Here is a 17,089-nt window from a genome sequence, read left to right as displayed (position 1 = left end):
GTACCTAGGTCGGACCAGTCCATGTAGTGCAGTCAGACCAGGTGAGGAACTAGTAACCAGTCCTTGTACTGCAGTCAGACCAGGTGAGGAACTAGTAACCAGTCCTTGTACTGCAGTCAGACCAGGTGAGGAACTAGTAACCAGTCCTTGTACCTCAGTCAGACCAGGTGAGGAACTAGTAACCAGTCCATGTACCTAGGTCGGACCAGTCCATGTACTGCAGTCAGACCAGGTGAGGAACTAGTAACCAGTCCATGTACTGCAGTCAGACCAGGTGAGGAACTAGTAACCAGTCCTTGTACCTCAGTCAGACCAGGTGAGGAACTAGTAACCAGTCCTTGTACCTAGGTCGGACCAGTCCATGTACTGCAGTCAGACCAGGTGAGGAACTAGTAACCAGTCCATGTACTGCAGTCAGACCAGGTGAGGAACTAGTAACTAGTCCTTGTACCTGTCAGACCAGGTGAGGAACTAGTAACCAGTCCATGTACTGCAGTCAGACCAGGTGAGGAACTAGTAACCAGTCCTTGTACTGCAGTCAGACCAGGTGAGGAACTAGTAACCAGTCCTTGTACCTCAGTCAGACCAGGTGAGGAACTAGTAACCAGTCCTGAGGAACTAGTAACCAGTCCATGTACTGTCAGACCAGGTGAGGAACTAGTAACCAGTCCTTGTACTGCAGTCAGACCAGGTGAGGAACTAGTAACCAGTCCTTGTACTCACTCAGACCAGGTGAGGAACTAGTAACCAGTCCATGTAGACCAGGTGCAGTAACCAGACCAGGCAGTCAGACCAGGTGAGGAACTAGTAACCAGTCCATGTACTGCAGTCAGACCAGGTGAGGAACTAGTAACCAGTCCTTGTACTGCAGTCAGACCAGGTGAGGAACTAGTAACCAGTCCTTGTACCTCAGTCAGACCAGGTGAGGAACTAGTAACCAGTCCTTGTACTGCAGTCAGACCAGGTGAGGAACTAGTAACCAGTCCTTGTACCTCAGTCAGACCAGGTGAGGAACTAGTAACCAGTCCATGTACTGCAGTCAGACCAGGTGAGGAACTAGTAACCAGTCCATGTACTGCACTCAGACCAGGTGAGGAACAAGTAACCAGTCCTTGTACTGCAGTCAGACCAGGTGAGGAACTAGTAACCAGTCCTTGTACCTAGGTCGGACCAGGTGAGGACCTAGTAACCAGTCCATGTACTGCAGTCAGACCAGGTGAGGAACTCTGACCAGGTTAAGGTTAACAATGCACACAAGAGAAATGGGGAGCACTTTGAAATAGAACCGCTGCTGAGAGGTTGGGGGTATTGGTTTATTGGTCTGGTAACAGCTTTGTTTTTTGAAAACATCCAGGATGGATTCTGACATCGAGGAGAAACGTCAGAATGCCATCGAGCAGTTTTTCACTAAAGGCGCCATTGTGCCTTCACCATGGACCGAACCAACAAGCAAACAGAAATCAGCACAGATGCACTTTGGGAAGAGTAAGTGAATCCAATGAGTTGGAGTTGAGTCGCTTTTCACTCAACACATACACACACACATTATAGTGTTTTATTTTCTATTTCCTGAATAACTTATGTTCAGCCATTTCTATGGATGTTAAATGTGTAAATGTTTCTATCTTCAGGTTCCATGTCCCCACTGATACTAGAAGAGCCACTACCAACTAAAAAAACCACAGTAGGCTGCCAGACAGTCCTGTCCTTACCTGTGGACTTCCACCTGGACAAAATATTAGGTACACCTTTACATGTCTGTGAACACTCCATACACGTCATGTTTATCTCTGTGCAGATATTACCCAACTGCCCAACTAACCTCTCTGTCTCTGTGCAGATATTACCCAACTGCCCAACTAACCTCTCTGTCTCTGTCTGTCTCTCTCTCTCTCTCTCGGCTGTCCCTCGCCCACCCCAGGAGAATACTACAGATTGAAGGAGGTGTCTCAGCAGGATCAGGTTCAGGAGACCCTGAGCTCCTCGTCTCTGAGACGGAAGTTGTTTCTGGATGGCCAAGGGAGTGGCTCGGAGTCCTCCAACCCCCCCAGCCCAGAAGGAGGAGGAGGGGAGGGAGAGCCCCCTGGGGGAGAAGGGGGAGGGGATAGAGATTTCCTCTCACCCATGAGCGCCTCTCCTCTGTCCTGTCCGTTGTCTGGCATGTCTGCCCTGACCCCCTCCACTGTAAGTGTGCCACTGTTCAATGTCAATGGTGTCTGACCAGTGTGTACAATTACAGTTTAAGGGAAACATACAGCAAGTGTGGTTTGTTGCTTTGGTTCTAAGCTCTCCAGGAACAGGGTTGGAGTGAGAACCTACAGGAGGGTAGCTCTCCGGGAACAGGACAGCTCTGCTATAGCAGATGCTATATTCCTTCTAAAGTGGTACTGTGTATAACATCTAGGAGGGAATCTGTTTGAGGAAGAATCACAAAGGATTTCAAATAAAGACGTAAGCGCTTGTTTTGTCTCTTGCTGTTTTAATGAGACGCTGTCTCTCTCTCTTTGTTTCAAAGGGTCTTTTCTCATCCAGCCCTATCCAGGGTCGTTACCGAACCTACAGCCTGGGAAGTGTCACCAGCCCCCTGTGCCCTGAGCGGTCTTCTCCTGCTGGCTTCCAGTCCCTGCCCTGTCCCCATCGGGCCACAGTTCACACAGACACCCATAGCAGGTATACGAGTCTGTTAAAGAGCTGTTTTATGTCCTTATTGGCATAATGTGTCTTAAATGTTCTGTTATACCATAAACATGATGCGGCTTTGGAGACGGTATCTATGGAAACTGATTGAATATGTCTGTGCAGATTCACAGTCATCTTTACGGACCTCGACCTGTTGAGTCAAGTCATTAGGTGAAAAAGGTATCCATGTTGTTGGTCATTTGAGTGATGCCGTGATTGTCTTTCTTGTCTAGGAGAGAGGAGGAAGCTGAGCCGTGACCCCTGAAGGTGTTCCCTAGACATGGACATCAACTCCTGTACAGAGAGCCCCTATGTAGACGGCTGTTCCCCCCATCCGCTTCTGCTCCTCCCTCCAGCCCCGGGCCGGACCCAGGTCAACCCTCAGCTCAGACCCAGAGCCCGCTGCTGGGCCTCTCCCCCAACCATCTCCCCCAACCCTTCCCTCCTGGACCAGGGCAATATGTGTCCTTCTACTTCACTACCACCCATGGACATGGGCTCCTGTTCCCCCTCTCCGGTGCCGTGTTTACCCAGGACCAGTGGGGGTCTGCTGGGGATGGAGAGGCTGTGTGAGGGGGGTTCGGGGATGGACCAGCCTCTGTTGGACTCAGTGAAGATGGAGGAGGAGGTGGAGGAGAACGGCGAGGTGGAAGTGGACCTCCCTGTGGAAGAGGAGGAGGAGGAGGAAGGAGGTGTGACTCCTGTTGGTGTCCGGTTGACCAGCTCCCGTGTGGGGGCGGCGTGATGGCAGCGGAGGCGTCTCATATGTTTGTGTCTCTGCTAGCTGAAGGAAGCAGCATCCCTTATGATAACAGCATGCAGGTCTGTATCCTGAGGGCCGTCTACTGACTAAACTTTGAATTATTCTTATATTTTTGACGACCATGTTAATGGGAGTGATTTGAACTGCCTGTTTGCTCTGTGTAGGTGGACAGTGGTTACAACACATACGCTGGCACTGCCAGCCTGATAGATGCCATGAGTTCAGACAGCCAGAGTAAGGAGTCGTTTGACGCAGCACACAACCCCGACGAGGTCTTCCCCCACAGCAGACACACTAAGACCAAGGTAACGTAACTCACAGCAGACACACTAAGACCGAGGTAACGGAACCCACAGCAGACACACTAAGACCAAGGTAACGGAACCCACAGCAGACACACTAAGACCAAGGTAACAGAACCCACATCAGACACACTAAGACCAAGGTAACGGAACCCACAGCAGACACACTAAGACCAAGGTAATGGAACCCACAGCAGACACACTAAGACCAAGGTAACGGAACCCACACTGAGACCAAGGTAACGGAACCCACAGCAGACACACTAAGACCAAGGTAACGTAGCCCACAGCAGACACACTAAGACCAAGGTAACGTAGCCCACAGCAGACACACTAAGACCAAGGTAACGGAACCCACACTAAGACCAAGGTAACGGAACCCACACTAAGACCAAGGTAACGGAACCCACAGCAGACACACTGAGGTAACGGAACCCACAGCAGACACACTAAGACCAAGGTAACGGAACCCACACTAAGACCAAGGTAACGGAACCCACAGCAGACACACTGAGGTAACGGAACCCACAGCAGACACACTAAGACCAAGGAAATGGAACCCACAGCAGACACACTAAGACCAAGGTAAAGGAACCCACAGCAGACACACTAAGACCAAGGTAACGGAACCCACACTAAGACCGAGGTAACGGAACCCACAGCAGACACACTGAGGTAACGGAACCCACAGCAGACACACTGAGGTAACGGAACCCACACTAAGACCGAGGTAACGGAACCCACAGCAGACACACCGAGGTAACGGAACCCACACTAAGACTGAGGTAACCATGAAATGCTTCCTGATGAGCCCAAACCCAACGATGCAGAGTTAAAAAGCCAGATCAGCAGTCTGGGGGTAGAAGCTGTTCAGCAGTCTGACGGCCTGGGGGGTAGAAGCTGTTCAGCAGTCTGGGGGATAGAAGCTGTTCAGCAGTCTGACGGCCTGGGGGATAGAAGCTGTTCAGCAGTCTGACGGCCTGGGGGTAGAAGCTGTTCAGCAGTCTGGGGGTAGAAGCTGTTCAGCAGTCTGGGGGTAGAAGCTGTTCAGCAGTCTGGGGGTAGAAGCTGTTCAGCAGTCTGACGGCCTGGGGGATAGAAGCTGTTCAGCAGTCTGACGGCCTGGGGGTAGAAGCTGTTCAGCAGTCTGACGGCCTGGGGGTAGAAGCTGTTCAGCAGTCTGGGGGTAGAAGCTGTTCAGCAGTCTGGGGGTAGAAGCTGTTCAGCAGTCTGGGGGTAGAAGCTGTTCAGCAGTCTGGGGGATAGAAGCTGTTCAGCAGTCTGACGGCCTGGGGGTAGAAGCTGTTCAGCAGTCTGGGGGTAGAAGCTGTTCAGCAGTCTGGGGATAGAAGCTGTTCAGCAGTCTGACGGCCTGGGGGATAGAAGCTGTTCAGCAGTCTGACGGCCTGGGGAATAGAAGCTGTTCAGCAGTCTGACGGCCTGGGGGATAGAAGCTGTTCAGCAGTCTGGCGGGCTGGGGATAGAAGCTGTTCAGCAGTCTGACGGCCTGGGGGTAGAAGCTGTTCAGCAGTCTGGGGGTAGAAGCTGTTTAGCAGTCTGGGGGATAGAAGCTGTTCAGCAGTCTGGCGGCCTGGGGGATAGAAGCTGTTCAGCAGTCTGGGGATAGAAGCTGTTCAGCAGTCTGGGGATAGAAGCTGTTCAGCAGTCTGACGGCCTGGGGAATAGAAGCTGTTCAGCAGTCTGACGGCCTGGGGATAGAAGCTGTTCAGCAGTCTGGGGGGGGTAGAAGCTGTTCAGCAGTCTGGGGGTAGAAGCTGTTCAGCAGTCTGGGGGATAGAAGCTGTTCAGCAGTCTGACGGCCTGGGGGATAGAAGCTGTTCAGCAGTCTGGGGATAGAAGCTGTTCAGCAGTCTGGGGATAGAAGCTGTTCAGCAGTCTGGGGATAGAAGCTGTTCAGCAGTCTGGGGATAGAAGCTGTTCAGCAGTCTGGGGGTAGAAGCTGTTCAGCAGTCTGGGGATAGAAGCTGTTCAGCAGTCTGGCGGGCTGGGGATAGAAGCTGTTCAGCAGTCTGACGGCCTGGGGGTAGAAGCTGTTCAGCAGTCTGGGGGTAGAAGCTGTTTAACAGTCTGGGGGATAGAAGCTGTTCAGCAGTCTGACGGCCTGGGGGGATAGAAGCTGTTCAGCAGTCTGGCGGGCTGGGGATAGAAGCTGTTCAGCAGTCTGACGGCCTGGGGGTAGAAGCTGTTCAGCAGTCTGGGGGTAGAAGCTGTTCAGCAGTCTGGGGTAGAAGCTGTTCAGCAGTCTGACGAAGCTGTTCAGCAGTCTGGGGATAGAAGCTGTTCAGCAGTCTGGGGATAGAAGCTGTTCAGCAGTCTGGGGATAGAAGCTGTTCAGCAGTCTGACGGCCTGGGGAATAGAAGCTGCTCAGCAGTCTGACGGCCTGGGGGGATAGAAGCTGTTCAGCAGTCTGGGGGCCTGGGGGTAGAAGCTGTTCAGCAGTCTGGGGGTAGAAGCTGTTCAGCAGTCTGGCGGCCTGGGGATAGAAGCTGTTCAGCAGTCTGGGGATAGAAGCTGTTCAGCAGTCTGGGGATAGAAGCTGTTCAGCAGTCTGGGGATAGAAGCTGTTCAGCAGTCTGGGGATAGAAGCTGTTCAGCAGTCTGACGGCCTGGGGAATAGAAGCTGTTCAGCAGTCTGACGGCCTGGGGGATAGAAGCTGTTCAGCAGTCTGGGGGCCTGGGGGTAGAAGCTGTTCAGCAGTCTGACGGCCTGGGGGTAGAAGCTGTTCAGCAGTCTGACGGCCTGGGGGTAGAAGCTGTTCAGCAGTCTGACGGCCTGGGGGTAGAAGCTGTTCAGCAGTCTGACGTCCTGGGGGTAGAAGCTGTTCAGCAGTCTGACGGCCTGGGGGATAGAAGCTGTTCAGCAGTCTGACGGCCTGGGGGTAGAAGCTGTTCAGCAGTCTGGGGATAGAAGCTGTTCAGCAGTCTGGGGATAGAAGCTGTTCAGCAGTCTGGGGATAGAAGCTGTTCAGCAGTCTGGGGATAGAAGCTGTTCAGCAGTCTGGGGATAGAAGCTGTTCAGCAGTCTGGGGATAGAAGCTGTTCAGCAGTCTGACGGCCTGGGGAATAGAAGCGGTTCAGCAGTCTGGCGGCCTGGGGGTAGAAGCTGTTCAGCAGTCTGGGGGTAGAAGCTGTTCAGCAGTCTGGGGATAGAAGCTGTTCAGCAGTCTGGGGATAGAAGCTGTTCAGCAGTCTGACGGCCTGGGGAATAGAAGCTGTTCAGCAGTCTGACGGCCTGGGGGATAGAAGCTGTTCAGCAGTCTGGGGGCCTGGGGGTAGAAGCTGTTCAGCAGTCTGACGGCCTGGGGGATAGAAGCTGTTCAGCAGTCTGGCGGGCTGGGGATAGAAGCTGTTCAGCAGTCTGACGGCCTGGGGGTAGAAGCTGTTCAGCAGTCTGGGGGTAGAAGCTGTTTAGCAGTCTGGGGGATAGAAGCTGTTCAGCAGTCTGGCGGCCTGGGGGATAGAAGCTGTTCAGCAGTCTGGGGATAGAAGCTGTTCAGCAGTCTGGGGATAGAAGCTGTTCAGCAGTCTGACGGCCTGGGGAATAGAAGCTGTTCAGCAGTCTGACGGCCTGGTGGATAGAAGCGGTTCAGCAGTCTGACGGCCTGGGGGTAGAAGCTGTTCAGCAGTCTGGGGGTAGAAGCTGTTCAGCAGTCTGTGGGATAGAAGCTGTTCAGCAGTCTGACGGCCTGGGGGATAGAAGCTGTTCAGCAGTCTGGGGGTAGAAGCTGTTCAGCAGTCTGGGGATAGAAGCTGTTCAGCAGTCTGGGGATAGAAGCTGTTCAGCAGTCTGGGGATAGAAGCTGTTCAGCAGTCTGGGGGTAGAAGCTGTTCAGCAGTCTGGGGATAGAAGCTGTTCAGCAGTCTGGCGGGCTGGGGATAGAAGCTGTTCAGCAGTCTGACGGCCTGGGGGTAGAAGCTGTTCAGCAGTCTGGGGGTAGAAGCTGTTTAACAGTCTGGGGATAGAAGCTGTTCAGCAGTCTGACGGCCTGGGGGGATAGAAGCTGTTCAGCAGTCTGGCGGGCTGGGGATAGAAGCTGTTCAGCAGTCTGACGGCCTGGGGGTAGAAGCTGTTCAGCAGTCTGGGGGTAGAAGCTGTTCAGCAGTCTGGGGGTAGAAGCTGTTCAGCAGTCTGGGGGTAGAAGCTGTTCAGCAGTCTGGGGATAGAAGCTGTTCAGCAGTCTGGGGATAGAAGCTGTTCAGCAGTCTGGGGATAGAAGCTGTTCAGCAGTCTGACGGCCTGGGGAATAGAAGCTGTTCAGCAGTCTGACGGCCTGGGGGATAGAAGCTGTTCAGCAGTCTGGGGGCCTGGGGGTAGAAGCTGTTCAGCAGTCTGGGGGATAGAAGCTGTTCAGCAGTCTGGGGGGGAAGCTGTTCAGCAGTCTGGGGATAGAAGCTGTTCAGCAGTCTGGGGATAGAAGCTGTTCAGCAGTCTGGGGGATAGAAGCTGTTCAGCAGTCTGGGGATAGAAGCTGTTCAGCAGTCTGACGGCCTGGGGAATAGAAGCTGTTCAGCAGTCTGACGGCCTGGGGGATAGAAGCTGTTCAGCAGTCTGGGGGCCTGGGGGTAGAAGCTGTTCAGCAGTCTGACGGCCTGGGGGTAGAAGCTGTTCAGCAGTCTGACGGCCTGGGGGTAGAAGCTGTTCAGCAGTCTGACGGCCTGGGGGTAGAAGCTGTTCAGCAGTCTGACGTCCTGGGGGTAGAAGCTGTTCAGCAGTCTGACGGCCTGGGGGATAGAAGCTGTTCAGCAGTCTGACGGCCTGGGGGTAGAAGCTGTTCAGCAGTCTGGGGATAGAAGCTGTTCAGCAGTCTGGGGATAGAAGCTGTTCAGCAGTCTGGGGATAGAAGCTGTTCAGCAGTCTGGGGATAGAAGCTGTTCAGCAGTCTGGGGGTAGAAGCTGTTCAGCAGTCTGGCGGCCTGGGGGTAGAAGCTGTTCAGCAGTCTAATAGAAGCTTGGGGGTAGAAGCTGTTCAGCAGTCTAATGGCTTGGGGGTAGAAGCTGTTCAGGAGACTTTTGGTCCCAGACTTGGTACTCCGGTACCTCTTGTGTAGCAGAGAGAATAACTTTGGTTGCTGGAGCCTTTGACAATGTTTAGGGTTTTCCTCTGACACCAGAATTGGATGGTATTTAATGTGAGTTTACACATTGCTGAACCATGATTGACGTGGTACAGCTTATGGAGAATACTTTTTTTGTTTTCCAGACTGTTTTTCCTCAACACCATTGAGTGAGCTGATTGGAGGAGAACACAAGGAAGCCCCTCCCACCTTTAACCTCCCAGCTGAAGCCAATGATGTTTTGCCACGTTTTAAAGCAGCCGTGTCGGGGTGTATTCATTAGTCGGATTCTGTTGGAAACCCTTTACTCTAGACATGGAACCTACCTGAATTTGTCCAATAGAAACAAACTGTTGCCAAACGCTTGTTTAGAGTGAATCGTGTACTGAATAACACCCCGGCTAAGTGACAATATTTAGATGCCGCCATTCGCACAAATGAACCTTGAAATGAATTCCTATTGGCGCTAGCTATCCCTCGTAGTGGAGTTGAAATGGCAGCCTATATAGTGCACTACGTTGGAGCCCTGGTCAGTAGTGCACTACGTTGGAGCCCTGTGGGTGTTGGTCAGTAGTGCACTACTTTGGAGCCCTGTGGGCGTTGGTCAGTAGTGCACTACTTTGGAGCCCTGTGGGAATAAGGTGCTATTTTGGAAAACGTAGTGTTGACATGAACAAGGGACAGATGAAACTTGACTTTCAGTTATGTATTTATACATTTTATATTCTTGTTGATTGTGAATTTAGCATTATTTTTAATCAGTTAAACAATTACGGGAATGTGAATTGTGATAAAATGATTTTTATTGTACATTTTGTTATAAATATTTGTATAACTGCAGAGCTCCCCTTTAAACAAAGCCACCATCAGCTGATTAAATGACATGTTTTATGGAGGAAGTGTTATTGAATGAGTGTAACGTTCTGACTAGACCACTGAGCCACATTAAATGTTGTACAACTGGGCTACTCTTCAGTTTCCTGGCTACATGTGATTTAAATGCACCTACTCCAATCACAAACTAGACAAAGAGATGAGAAAGGAACATTGTCTAGTCTGTTTTGTGATTGGAGTAGGTGCATTTAGCCCATGTTCCTTTCTCATCTCTTTGTCTAGTCTGTTTTGTGATTGGAATAGGTGCATTTAGCCAAAGAGATGAGAAAGGAACATGGGCTAAATGCACCTATTCCAATCACAAAACAGAGACTAGACAAAGAGATGAGAAAAGGAATATTGGCTAAAACCAAGAGCTTTATTGAGAGTTTTACAAGGTAACATTCCTTCCAGAATAGACCGGTCAGGACTAGAAATACAATATATCATCCCATTCTACAGGTTACTGGCATCCCATTAACATTTACCTGGAAGGATGACATTAAGTCAAGGAAAAAAGGTTCTGACTGAAGGTTTTAAAATCATAAACATATTAACCACAGGATGTTCTGTGCTTGTAATGTAGAAAAGAAAAGCTAAACATTTAAAATAACTCTAAACTGAGCTCGGAGAAGAGTTTCAGTCTGAGGATGGTGTTGTTCAACGGTCCAGTTTAGCTCTCTTGACCTCTGGTTCTGGTTCAGACGGCGCCACACTCACTCCAGAGATCTAGAAAACAACCATATTAGTTACATGTCCAAGCCTGAAATGAGTGATTTGACATGACAGATGGCTATTTTACCTCGTCGGACACAAACCGTTACCTGAACGTGGTTGTACTTCATGGAAATAACCACCATAGGATCTCTGTAATTACAGAGAGATTCAGTTTGAAACAACAAACGTACCACAGGTTCGACCAGGGACATCCTGATCTTCTGGTGCTGGACGTTGGACGCATCCAGACTGATTGTCACTTTGACCTTGTCAAACATGTTGAAGGAGTGGCCCTCCACCGTCAGACTAGGAGCCTGCACACACACACACACACACACACACACACACACACACACAGTTACAGTTGATCCATACACACAAAAAAAAAAAGCTTTAGTTTTCTCTGACACACAACGAGGGTACCTCTTCGTTGAAGATCAGTTTGGGGCTGGGTTTATCTTTGTTCTCAAAGAACACCGTTCCCTCCAGACCAAACTTAGGGATGAGGACGATGATGGCGTTCTTCCTCACAAACAGGATGAAGCCCTCTTCGTTCAGGATGCCTCTGCTCTTGAAGAACAGCTGGAGGAAACGACACATTATCTCGTCAAACAGATGGAAACAGGGAGCGACTACCCGGAAATGTCCAGTAAGAAATGTTATTTTTCAATTTCCGTTGCAAAGAAATTTGCTAGTGCACTAATGAATATGACCTAGTTGTCCTTTTGTAAAAATGGGTCCCTCGTCTTCAATGGGACTTCCTGGTTAAATAGTTAGTCCAGTACCTGTGTGTGGAAGGCTAGAGGCTCTAACAGGTCAGTGTGTTGGGTGAGTCCAGTACCTGTGTGTGGTAGGCTACAGAGGCTCTAACAGGTCAGTGTGTTGGGTGAGTCTAGTACCTGTGTGTGGTAGGCTAGAGGCTCTAACAGGTCAGTGTGTTGGGTGGGTCCAGTACCTGTGTGTGGTAGGCTAGAGGCTCTAACAGGTCAGTGTGTTGGGTGAGTCTAGTACCTGTGTGTGGTACGCTAGAGGCTCTAACAGGTCAGTGTGTTGGGTGAGTCTAGTACCTGTGTGTGGTAGGCTAGAGGCTCTAACAGGTCAGTGTGTTGGGTGGGTCCAGTACCTGTGTGTGGTAGGCTACAGAGGCTCTAACAGGTCAGTGTGTTGGGTGAGTCTAGTACCTGTGTGTGGTAGGCTAGAGGCTCTAACAGGTCAGTGTGTTGGGTGAGTCTAGTACCTGTGTGTGGTAGGCTAGAGGCTCTAACAGGTCAGTGTGTTGGGTGAGTCTAGTACCTGTGTGTGGTAGGCTAGAGGCTCTAACAGGTCAGTGTGTTGGGTGGGTCCAGTACCTGTGTGTGGTAGGCTACAGAGGCTCTAACAGGTCAGTGTGTTGGGTGGGTCCAGTACCTGTGTGTGGAAGGCTAGAGGCTCTAACAGGTCAGTGTGTTGGGTGGGTCCAGTACCTGTGTGTGGTAGGCTACAGAGGCTCTAACAGGTCAGTGTGTTGGGTGAGTCCAGTACCTGTGTGTGGAAGGCTAGAGGCTCTAACAGGTCAGTGTGTTGGGTGAGTCCAGTACCTGTGTGTGGTAGGTGGGTCTACCTGTGTGTGGTAGGCTCTCTAACAGGTCAGTGTGTTGGGTGAGTCCAGTACCTGTGTGTGGTAGGTGGGTCCACAGGTCAGTGTGTCCAGTGTGTGTGGGTCTAACAGGTCAGTGTGTTGGTGAGTCCAGTACCTGTGTGTGGTAGGCTACAGAGGCTCTAACAGGTCAGTGTGTTGGGTGAGTCCAGTACCTGTGTGTGGTAGGCTACAGTGGCTCTAACAGGTCAGTGTGTTGGGTGGGTCCAGTACCTGTGTGTGGAAGGCTAGAGGCTCTAACAGGTCAGTGTGTTGGGTGAGTCCAGTACCTGTGTGTGGAAGGCTACAGAGGCTCTAACAGGTCAGTGTGTTGGGTGGGTCCAGTACCTGTGTGTGGGTCCAGTAGGCTAGAGGCTCTAACAGGTCAGTGTGTTGGGTGAGTCCAGTACCTGTGTGTGGTAGGCTAGAGGCTCTAACAGGTCAGTGTGTTGGGTGAGTCCAGTGTGTGTGGTAGGCTAGAGGCTCTAACAGGTCAGTGTGTTGGGTGAGTCCAGTACCTGTGTGTGGTAGGCTACAGAGGCTCTAACAGGTCAGTGTGTTGGGTGAGTCCAGTACCTGTGTGTGGTAGGCTCCACAGTGGCTCTAACAGGTCAGTGTGTTGGGTGAGTCCAGTACCTGTGTGTGGAGGCTAGAGGTCTAACAGGCTAGAGGCTCTAACAGGTCAGTGTGTTGGGTGGGTCCAGTACCTGTGTGTGGAAGGCTGAGGCTCTAACAGGTCAGTGTGTGGGAAGTGAGTCCAGTTGGGTCCAGTACCTGTGTGTGGTAGGCTAGAGGGGCTCTAACAGGTCAGTGTGTTGGGTGAGTCCAGTACCTGTGTGTGGTAGGTGGGTCCAGTACCTGTGTGTGGTAGGCTAGGCTCTAACAGGTCAGTGTGTTGGGTGAGTCCAGTACCTGTGTGTGGAAGGTGGTCAGTGTGTTGGGTGAGTCCAGTACCTGTGTGTGGTAGGCTAGAGGCTCTAACAGGTCAGTGTGTTGGGTGAGTCCAGTACCTGTGTGTGGTAGGCTAGTACAGAGGCTCTAACAGGTCAGTACCTGTGTGTGGGTGGGTCCAGTACCTGTGTGTGGAGGCTAGAGGCTCTAACAGGTCAGTGTGTTGGGTGAGTCCAGTACCTGTGTGTGGTAGGCTACCTGTGTGTGGTGGGCCCAGAGGCTCTAACAGGTCAGTGTGTTGGGTGAGTCCAGTACCTGTGTGTGGTAGGTGGGTCCAGTACCTGTGTGGTAGGGCTCTAACAGGTCAGTGTGTTGGGTGAGTCCAGGCTCTCTAACAGGTCAGTGTGTTGGGTGAGTCCAGTACCTGTGTGTGGTAGGTGGGTCCAGTCAGTGTGTGTGGTAGGCTACAGAGTGTGGTAGGCTACAGAGGCTCTAAGTACCTGTGTGTGGAAGGCTAGAGGCTCTAACAGGTCAGTGTGTTGGGTGAGTCCAGTACCTGTGTGTGGTAGGCTAGGGTCTAACAGGTCAGTGTGTTGGGTGAGTCCAGTACCTGTGTGTGGTAGGCTACAGAGGCTCTAACAGGTCAGTGTGTTGGGTGAGTCCAGTACCTGTGTGTGGTAGGCCAGTACAGTACAGGCTCTAACAGGTCAGTGTGTTGGGTGAGTCCAGTACCTGTGTGTGGTGGGTTAATGTTGTAGAGAGTCTAACAGGTCAGTGTGTTGGGTGAGTCCAGTACCTGTGTGTGGTACAGGCTAGAGGCTGGGTGTGTTGGGTGAGTCCAGTACCTGTGTGGAAGGCTAGAGGCTCTAACAGGTCAGTGTGTTGGGTGAGTCCAGTACCTGTGTGTGGTAGGCTAAGAGGCTCTAACAGGTCAGTGTGTTGGGTGAGTCCAGTACCTGTGTGTGGTAGGCTACAGAGGCTCTAACAGGTCAGTGTGTTGGGTGAGTCTAGTACCTGTGTGTGGGAGGACCAGCCAAGGTGTTGAAGGGTCAGTGTGTTGGGTGGACCAGTCAGGACCTGTGTGTGGTAGGCTCAGAGGCTCTAACAGGTCAGTGTGTTGGGTGAGTCCAGTACCTGGTGGAGGCCAGAGGCTCTTAACAGGTCAGTGTGTTGGGTGAGTCCAGTACCTGTGTGTGGAAGGCCAGTTGTCAGGTGTGTTGCAGGGGGGTCCAGTACCTGTGTGTGGTAGGCTACAGAGGCTCTAACAGGTCAGTGTGTTGGGTGAGTCCAGTACCTGTGTGGATCACCATGTGTGTGGAAGGCTAGAGGCTCTAACAGGTCAGTGTGTTGGAGTCTACCTGTGTGTGGTAGGCTAGAGGCTCTAACAGGTCAGTGTGTTGGGTTCCAGTACCTGTGTGTGGGTGGGTCCAGTACCTGTGTGTGGACTACATAGGCTCTAGGTCAGTGTGTTGGGTGAACTAGTACCTGTGTGGTAGGCTCCTAACAGGTCAGTGTGTTGGGTGAGTCCAGTACCTGTGTGTGGTAGGCTACAGTGGCTCTAACAGGTCAGTGTGTTGGGTGAGTCCAGTACCTGTGTGTGGTAGGCTGGCTCTAACAGGTCAGTGTGTTGGGTGAGTCCAGTACCTGTGTGTGGATGGCAGAGGCTCTAACAGGTCAGTGTGTTAGTGGGTCCAGTACCTGTGTGTGGAAGGCTAACAGAGGCTCTAACAGGTCAGTGTGTTGGGTGAGTCAGTACCTGTGTGTGGAAGGCTAGAGGCTCTAACAGGTCAGTGTGTTGGGTGGGTCACGTGTGATCAGAAACAACAGGTCAGTGTGTTACAGAGTCCAGTACCTGTGTGGCTACATTAGGCTGATGTCAGGTCAGTGTGTTGTCCAGTACCTGTGTGGCTACAGGAGGTTAGGTGTTGGGTGAGTCCAGTACCTGTGTGTGGTACATTAGGCTAACAGGTCAGTGTGTTGGGTGAGTCTACATTAGACTGATGTCAGTAGGACTGTTGGACTGATGTCCAGTACCTGTGTGTGGTAGGCTACAGAGGCTCTAACAGGTCAGTGTGTTGGGTGGGTCCAGTACCTGTGTGTGGTAGGCTAGGCCTAACAGGTCAGTGTGTTGGGTGAGTCCAGTACAACTGTGTGTGGTCCAGTAGACTGTGTGGTAAAGGCAACAGGAGTCCAGTACCTGTGTGGAAGGCTAATGACTCTAACATGTTAGTGTGTTGGGTGATGTCCAGTACCTGTGTGTGGAAGGCTAGACTGGCTCTAACAGGTCAGTGTGTTGGAGTGTACATGTCCAGTACCTGTGTGTGGAACAGAGGCTCAACGTTAGGAGTACATTGCTACAGCTCTAACAGGTCAGTGTGTTGGGTGAGTCCAGTACACTGTGTGTGGAGGCTACAGGCTCTAACAGGTCAGTGTGTTGGGTGGGTCCAGTACCTGATGTGGAAACAACAGAGTTAGGACTACATTAGTACCTGTGTGTGGAAGGCTAGAGGCTCTAACAGGTCAGTGTGTTGGGTGAGTACCAGTACCTGTGTGTGGTAGGTGATGTCCAGTACCTGTGTGTGGGATCAGTACCTGTGTGTGGTAGGCTCAGAGGCAGGTCAGTGACTTGGGTTAGACTGATGGTCAGTGTGTTGGACTAGTACCTGTGTGTGGTAGGCTAGTGGCTCTAACAGGTCAGTGTGTTGGGTGGGTCCAGTACCTGATGTGTGGAAGGCCAGAGGCTCTAACAGGTCAGTGTGTTGGGTGAGTCAGAAACAGTACCTGTGTGTGGTAGAAAGGCTCTAACAGGTCGTTGTTGGACTCCAGTACCTGTGTGTGGAAACAACAACGTTAGGACTACATTAGACTGTCAGAAACTGTAGGCTAGAGGCTCTAACAGGTCAGTGTGTTGGGTGAGTCCAGTACCTGAACAGGTCATTGGACTTAGACTGTGTGGAAACAACCAGTACCTGTGGAGCCTGGTGTGTTGGACCAGTACCTGACTGTGTGGAAGGCTAGAGGCTCTAACAGGTCAGTGTGTTGGGTGAGTCCAGTACCTTGTGTGTGGTAGGCTACAGAGGCTCTAACAGATCAGTGTGTTGGGTGAGTCCAGTACCTACAGGCTGTCAGATGTGGTAGGCTACAGAGGCTCTAACAGGTCAGTGTGTTGGGTGAGTCCAGTACCTGACTGATGTCAGAGGCTCTAACAGGTCAGTGTGTTGGGTGAGTCCAGTACCTGATGTGGAAGGCTACAGAGGCTCTAACAGGTCAGTGTGTTGGGTGAGTCCAGTACCTGTGTGTGGAAGGTTAGGGCTCTAACACGTCAGTGTGTTGTGGGTCCAGTACCTGTGTGTGGAAGGCTACAGAGGCTCGCTGTGCGTACTGGGCCATCTTGTGTCTGTAGTTGAGGTTGTTGCAGAGGGCAGACTGCTTGTGTTTGTCCATCAGGTCTGGGTAAGTGCTGTCTGCTCCAATGGCTACAGCCAGCAGCCGATGCACGATGATGTCAGAGTATCTGTAGAGGTTACAATCACATCAGAACCAGTCAGAGTAGAGGAAGGGGGTGTGATGGACCAGTCAGGAGTAGAGAAGGGGGTGGGGGGTGGACCAGTCAGGAGTAGAGGAGGGGTGTGGTCCAGTCAGAGGTAGAGAAGGGGGGTAGTGGTGGTCCAGTCAGAGGTGGGGGGGGGAGTGTGGACCAGTCAGGAGTAGAGAGAGAGTGTGTTCTCACCGTCTGATAGGTGAGGTGAAGTGACTCACCGTCTGATAGGTGAGGTGAAGTGTGTGTTCTCACCGTCTGATAGGTGAGGTGAAGGTGTGTTCTCACCGTCTGATAGGTGAGGTGAAGTGTGTGTAGATGGAGAGGCCAGTCCATAGACTGATCACTGTCCATCCCGAAGCAGAAGTACACAGCCTGCATCATGCAGCTGTTGCTAGGATACGCAGCAAGGTGTTGGACTACATTAGACTGATGTCAGACCTGGGCCGCGTTAGAGAGTCAGCTAGAGCCTTGGCCGAGTCCGTGGATCACCATGTCCTGAGGGGAGGGACAACAACGTGAGGACTACATTAGACTGATGTCAGAAACAACAACATTAGGACTACATTAGACTGTCAGAAACAACAACGTGAGGACTACATTAGACTGTCAGAAACAACAACGTTAGGACTAC

General features: G+C 51.7%; 1 protein-coding gene and 1 pseudogene across 1 annotated transcript; one reads left to right on the top strand and one right to left on the bottom strand.

The window, feature by feature from the left end:
* Positions 1-985: 985 nt before the first annotated feature.
* Positions 986-9,450, top strand: LOC115118382 (protein aurora borealis-like; annotated as a pseudogene).
* A 590-nt stretch (positions 9,451-10,040) lies between these two features.
* LOC115122466 (exosome complex exonuclease RRP44-like) lies at positions 10,041-16,836 on the bottom strand. Its single transcript, XM_065014424.1, has 6 exons — positions 16,803-16,836; positions 16,677-16,713; positions 16,263-16,431; positions 10,835-10,993; positions 10,603-10,725; positions 10,041-10,423 (listed from the first exon to the last, which is right to left on the bottom strand). Exons 1-6 carry the CDS (start codon positions 16,834-16,836, stop codon positions 10,355-10,357), a joined length of 591 nt encoding a protein of 196 aa, XP_064870496.1. The 3' UTR covers positions 10,041-10,354.
* Between the last annotated feature and the right edge of the window lie 253 nt (positions 16,837-17,089).

This window comes from Oncorhynchus nerka, unplaced genomic scaffold (genome assembly GCF_034236695.1).
Source record: "Oncorhynchus nerka isolate Pitt River unplaced genomic scaffold, Oner_Uvic_2.0 unplaced_scaffold_3223, whole genome shotgun sequence".
In the NCBI taxonomy this organism is placed as follows: domain Eukaryota; kingdom Metazoa; phylum Chordata; class Actinopteri; order Salmoniformes; family Salmonidae; genus Oncorhynchus; species Oncorhynchus nerka.
This window is presented reverse-complemented; position numbering and strand designations above follow the sequence as displayed.

Coding starts and splice junctions, on each gene's coding strand:
- LOC115122466 (XM_065014424.1), bottom strand. CDS start 16,836: ATGCAGGCTGTGTACTTCTGCTTCGGGATGGACA. Junction 16,714..16,802: donor CTTCTGCTTCGGGATGGACA/GTGATCAGTCTA, acceptor CTCACCTATCAG/ACGGTGAGAACACACACTTC. Junction 10,726..10,834: donor AACTGATCTTCAACGAAGAG/GTACCCTCGTTG, acceptor GTGTGTGTGCAG/GCTCCTAGTCTGACGGTGGA.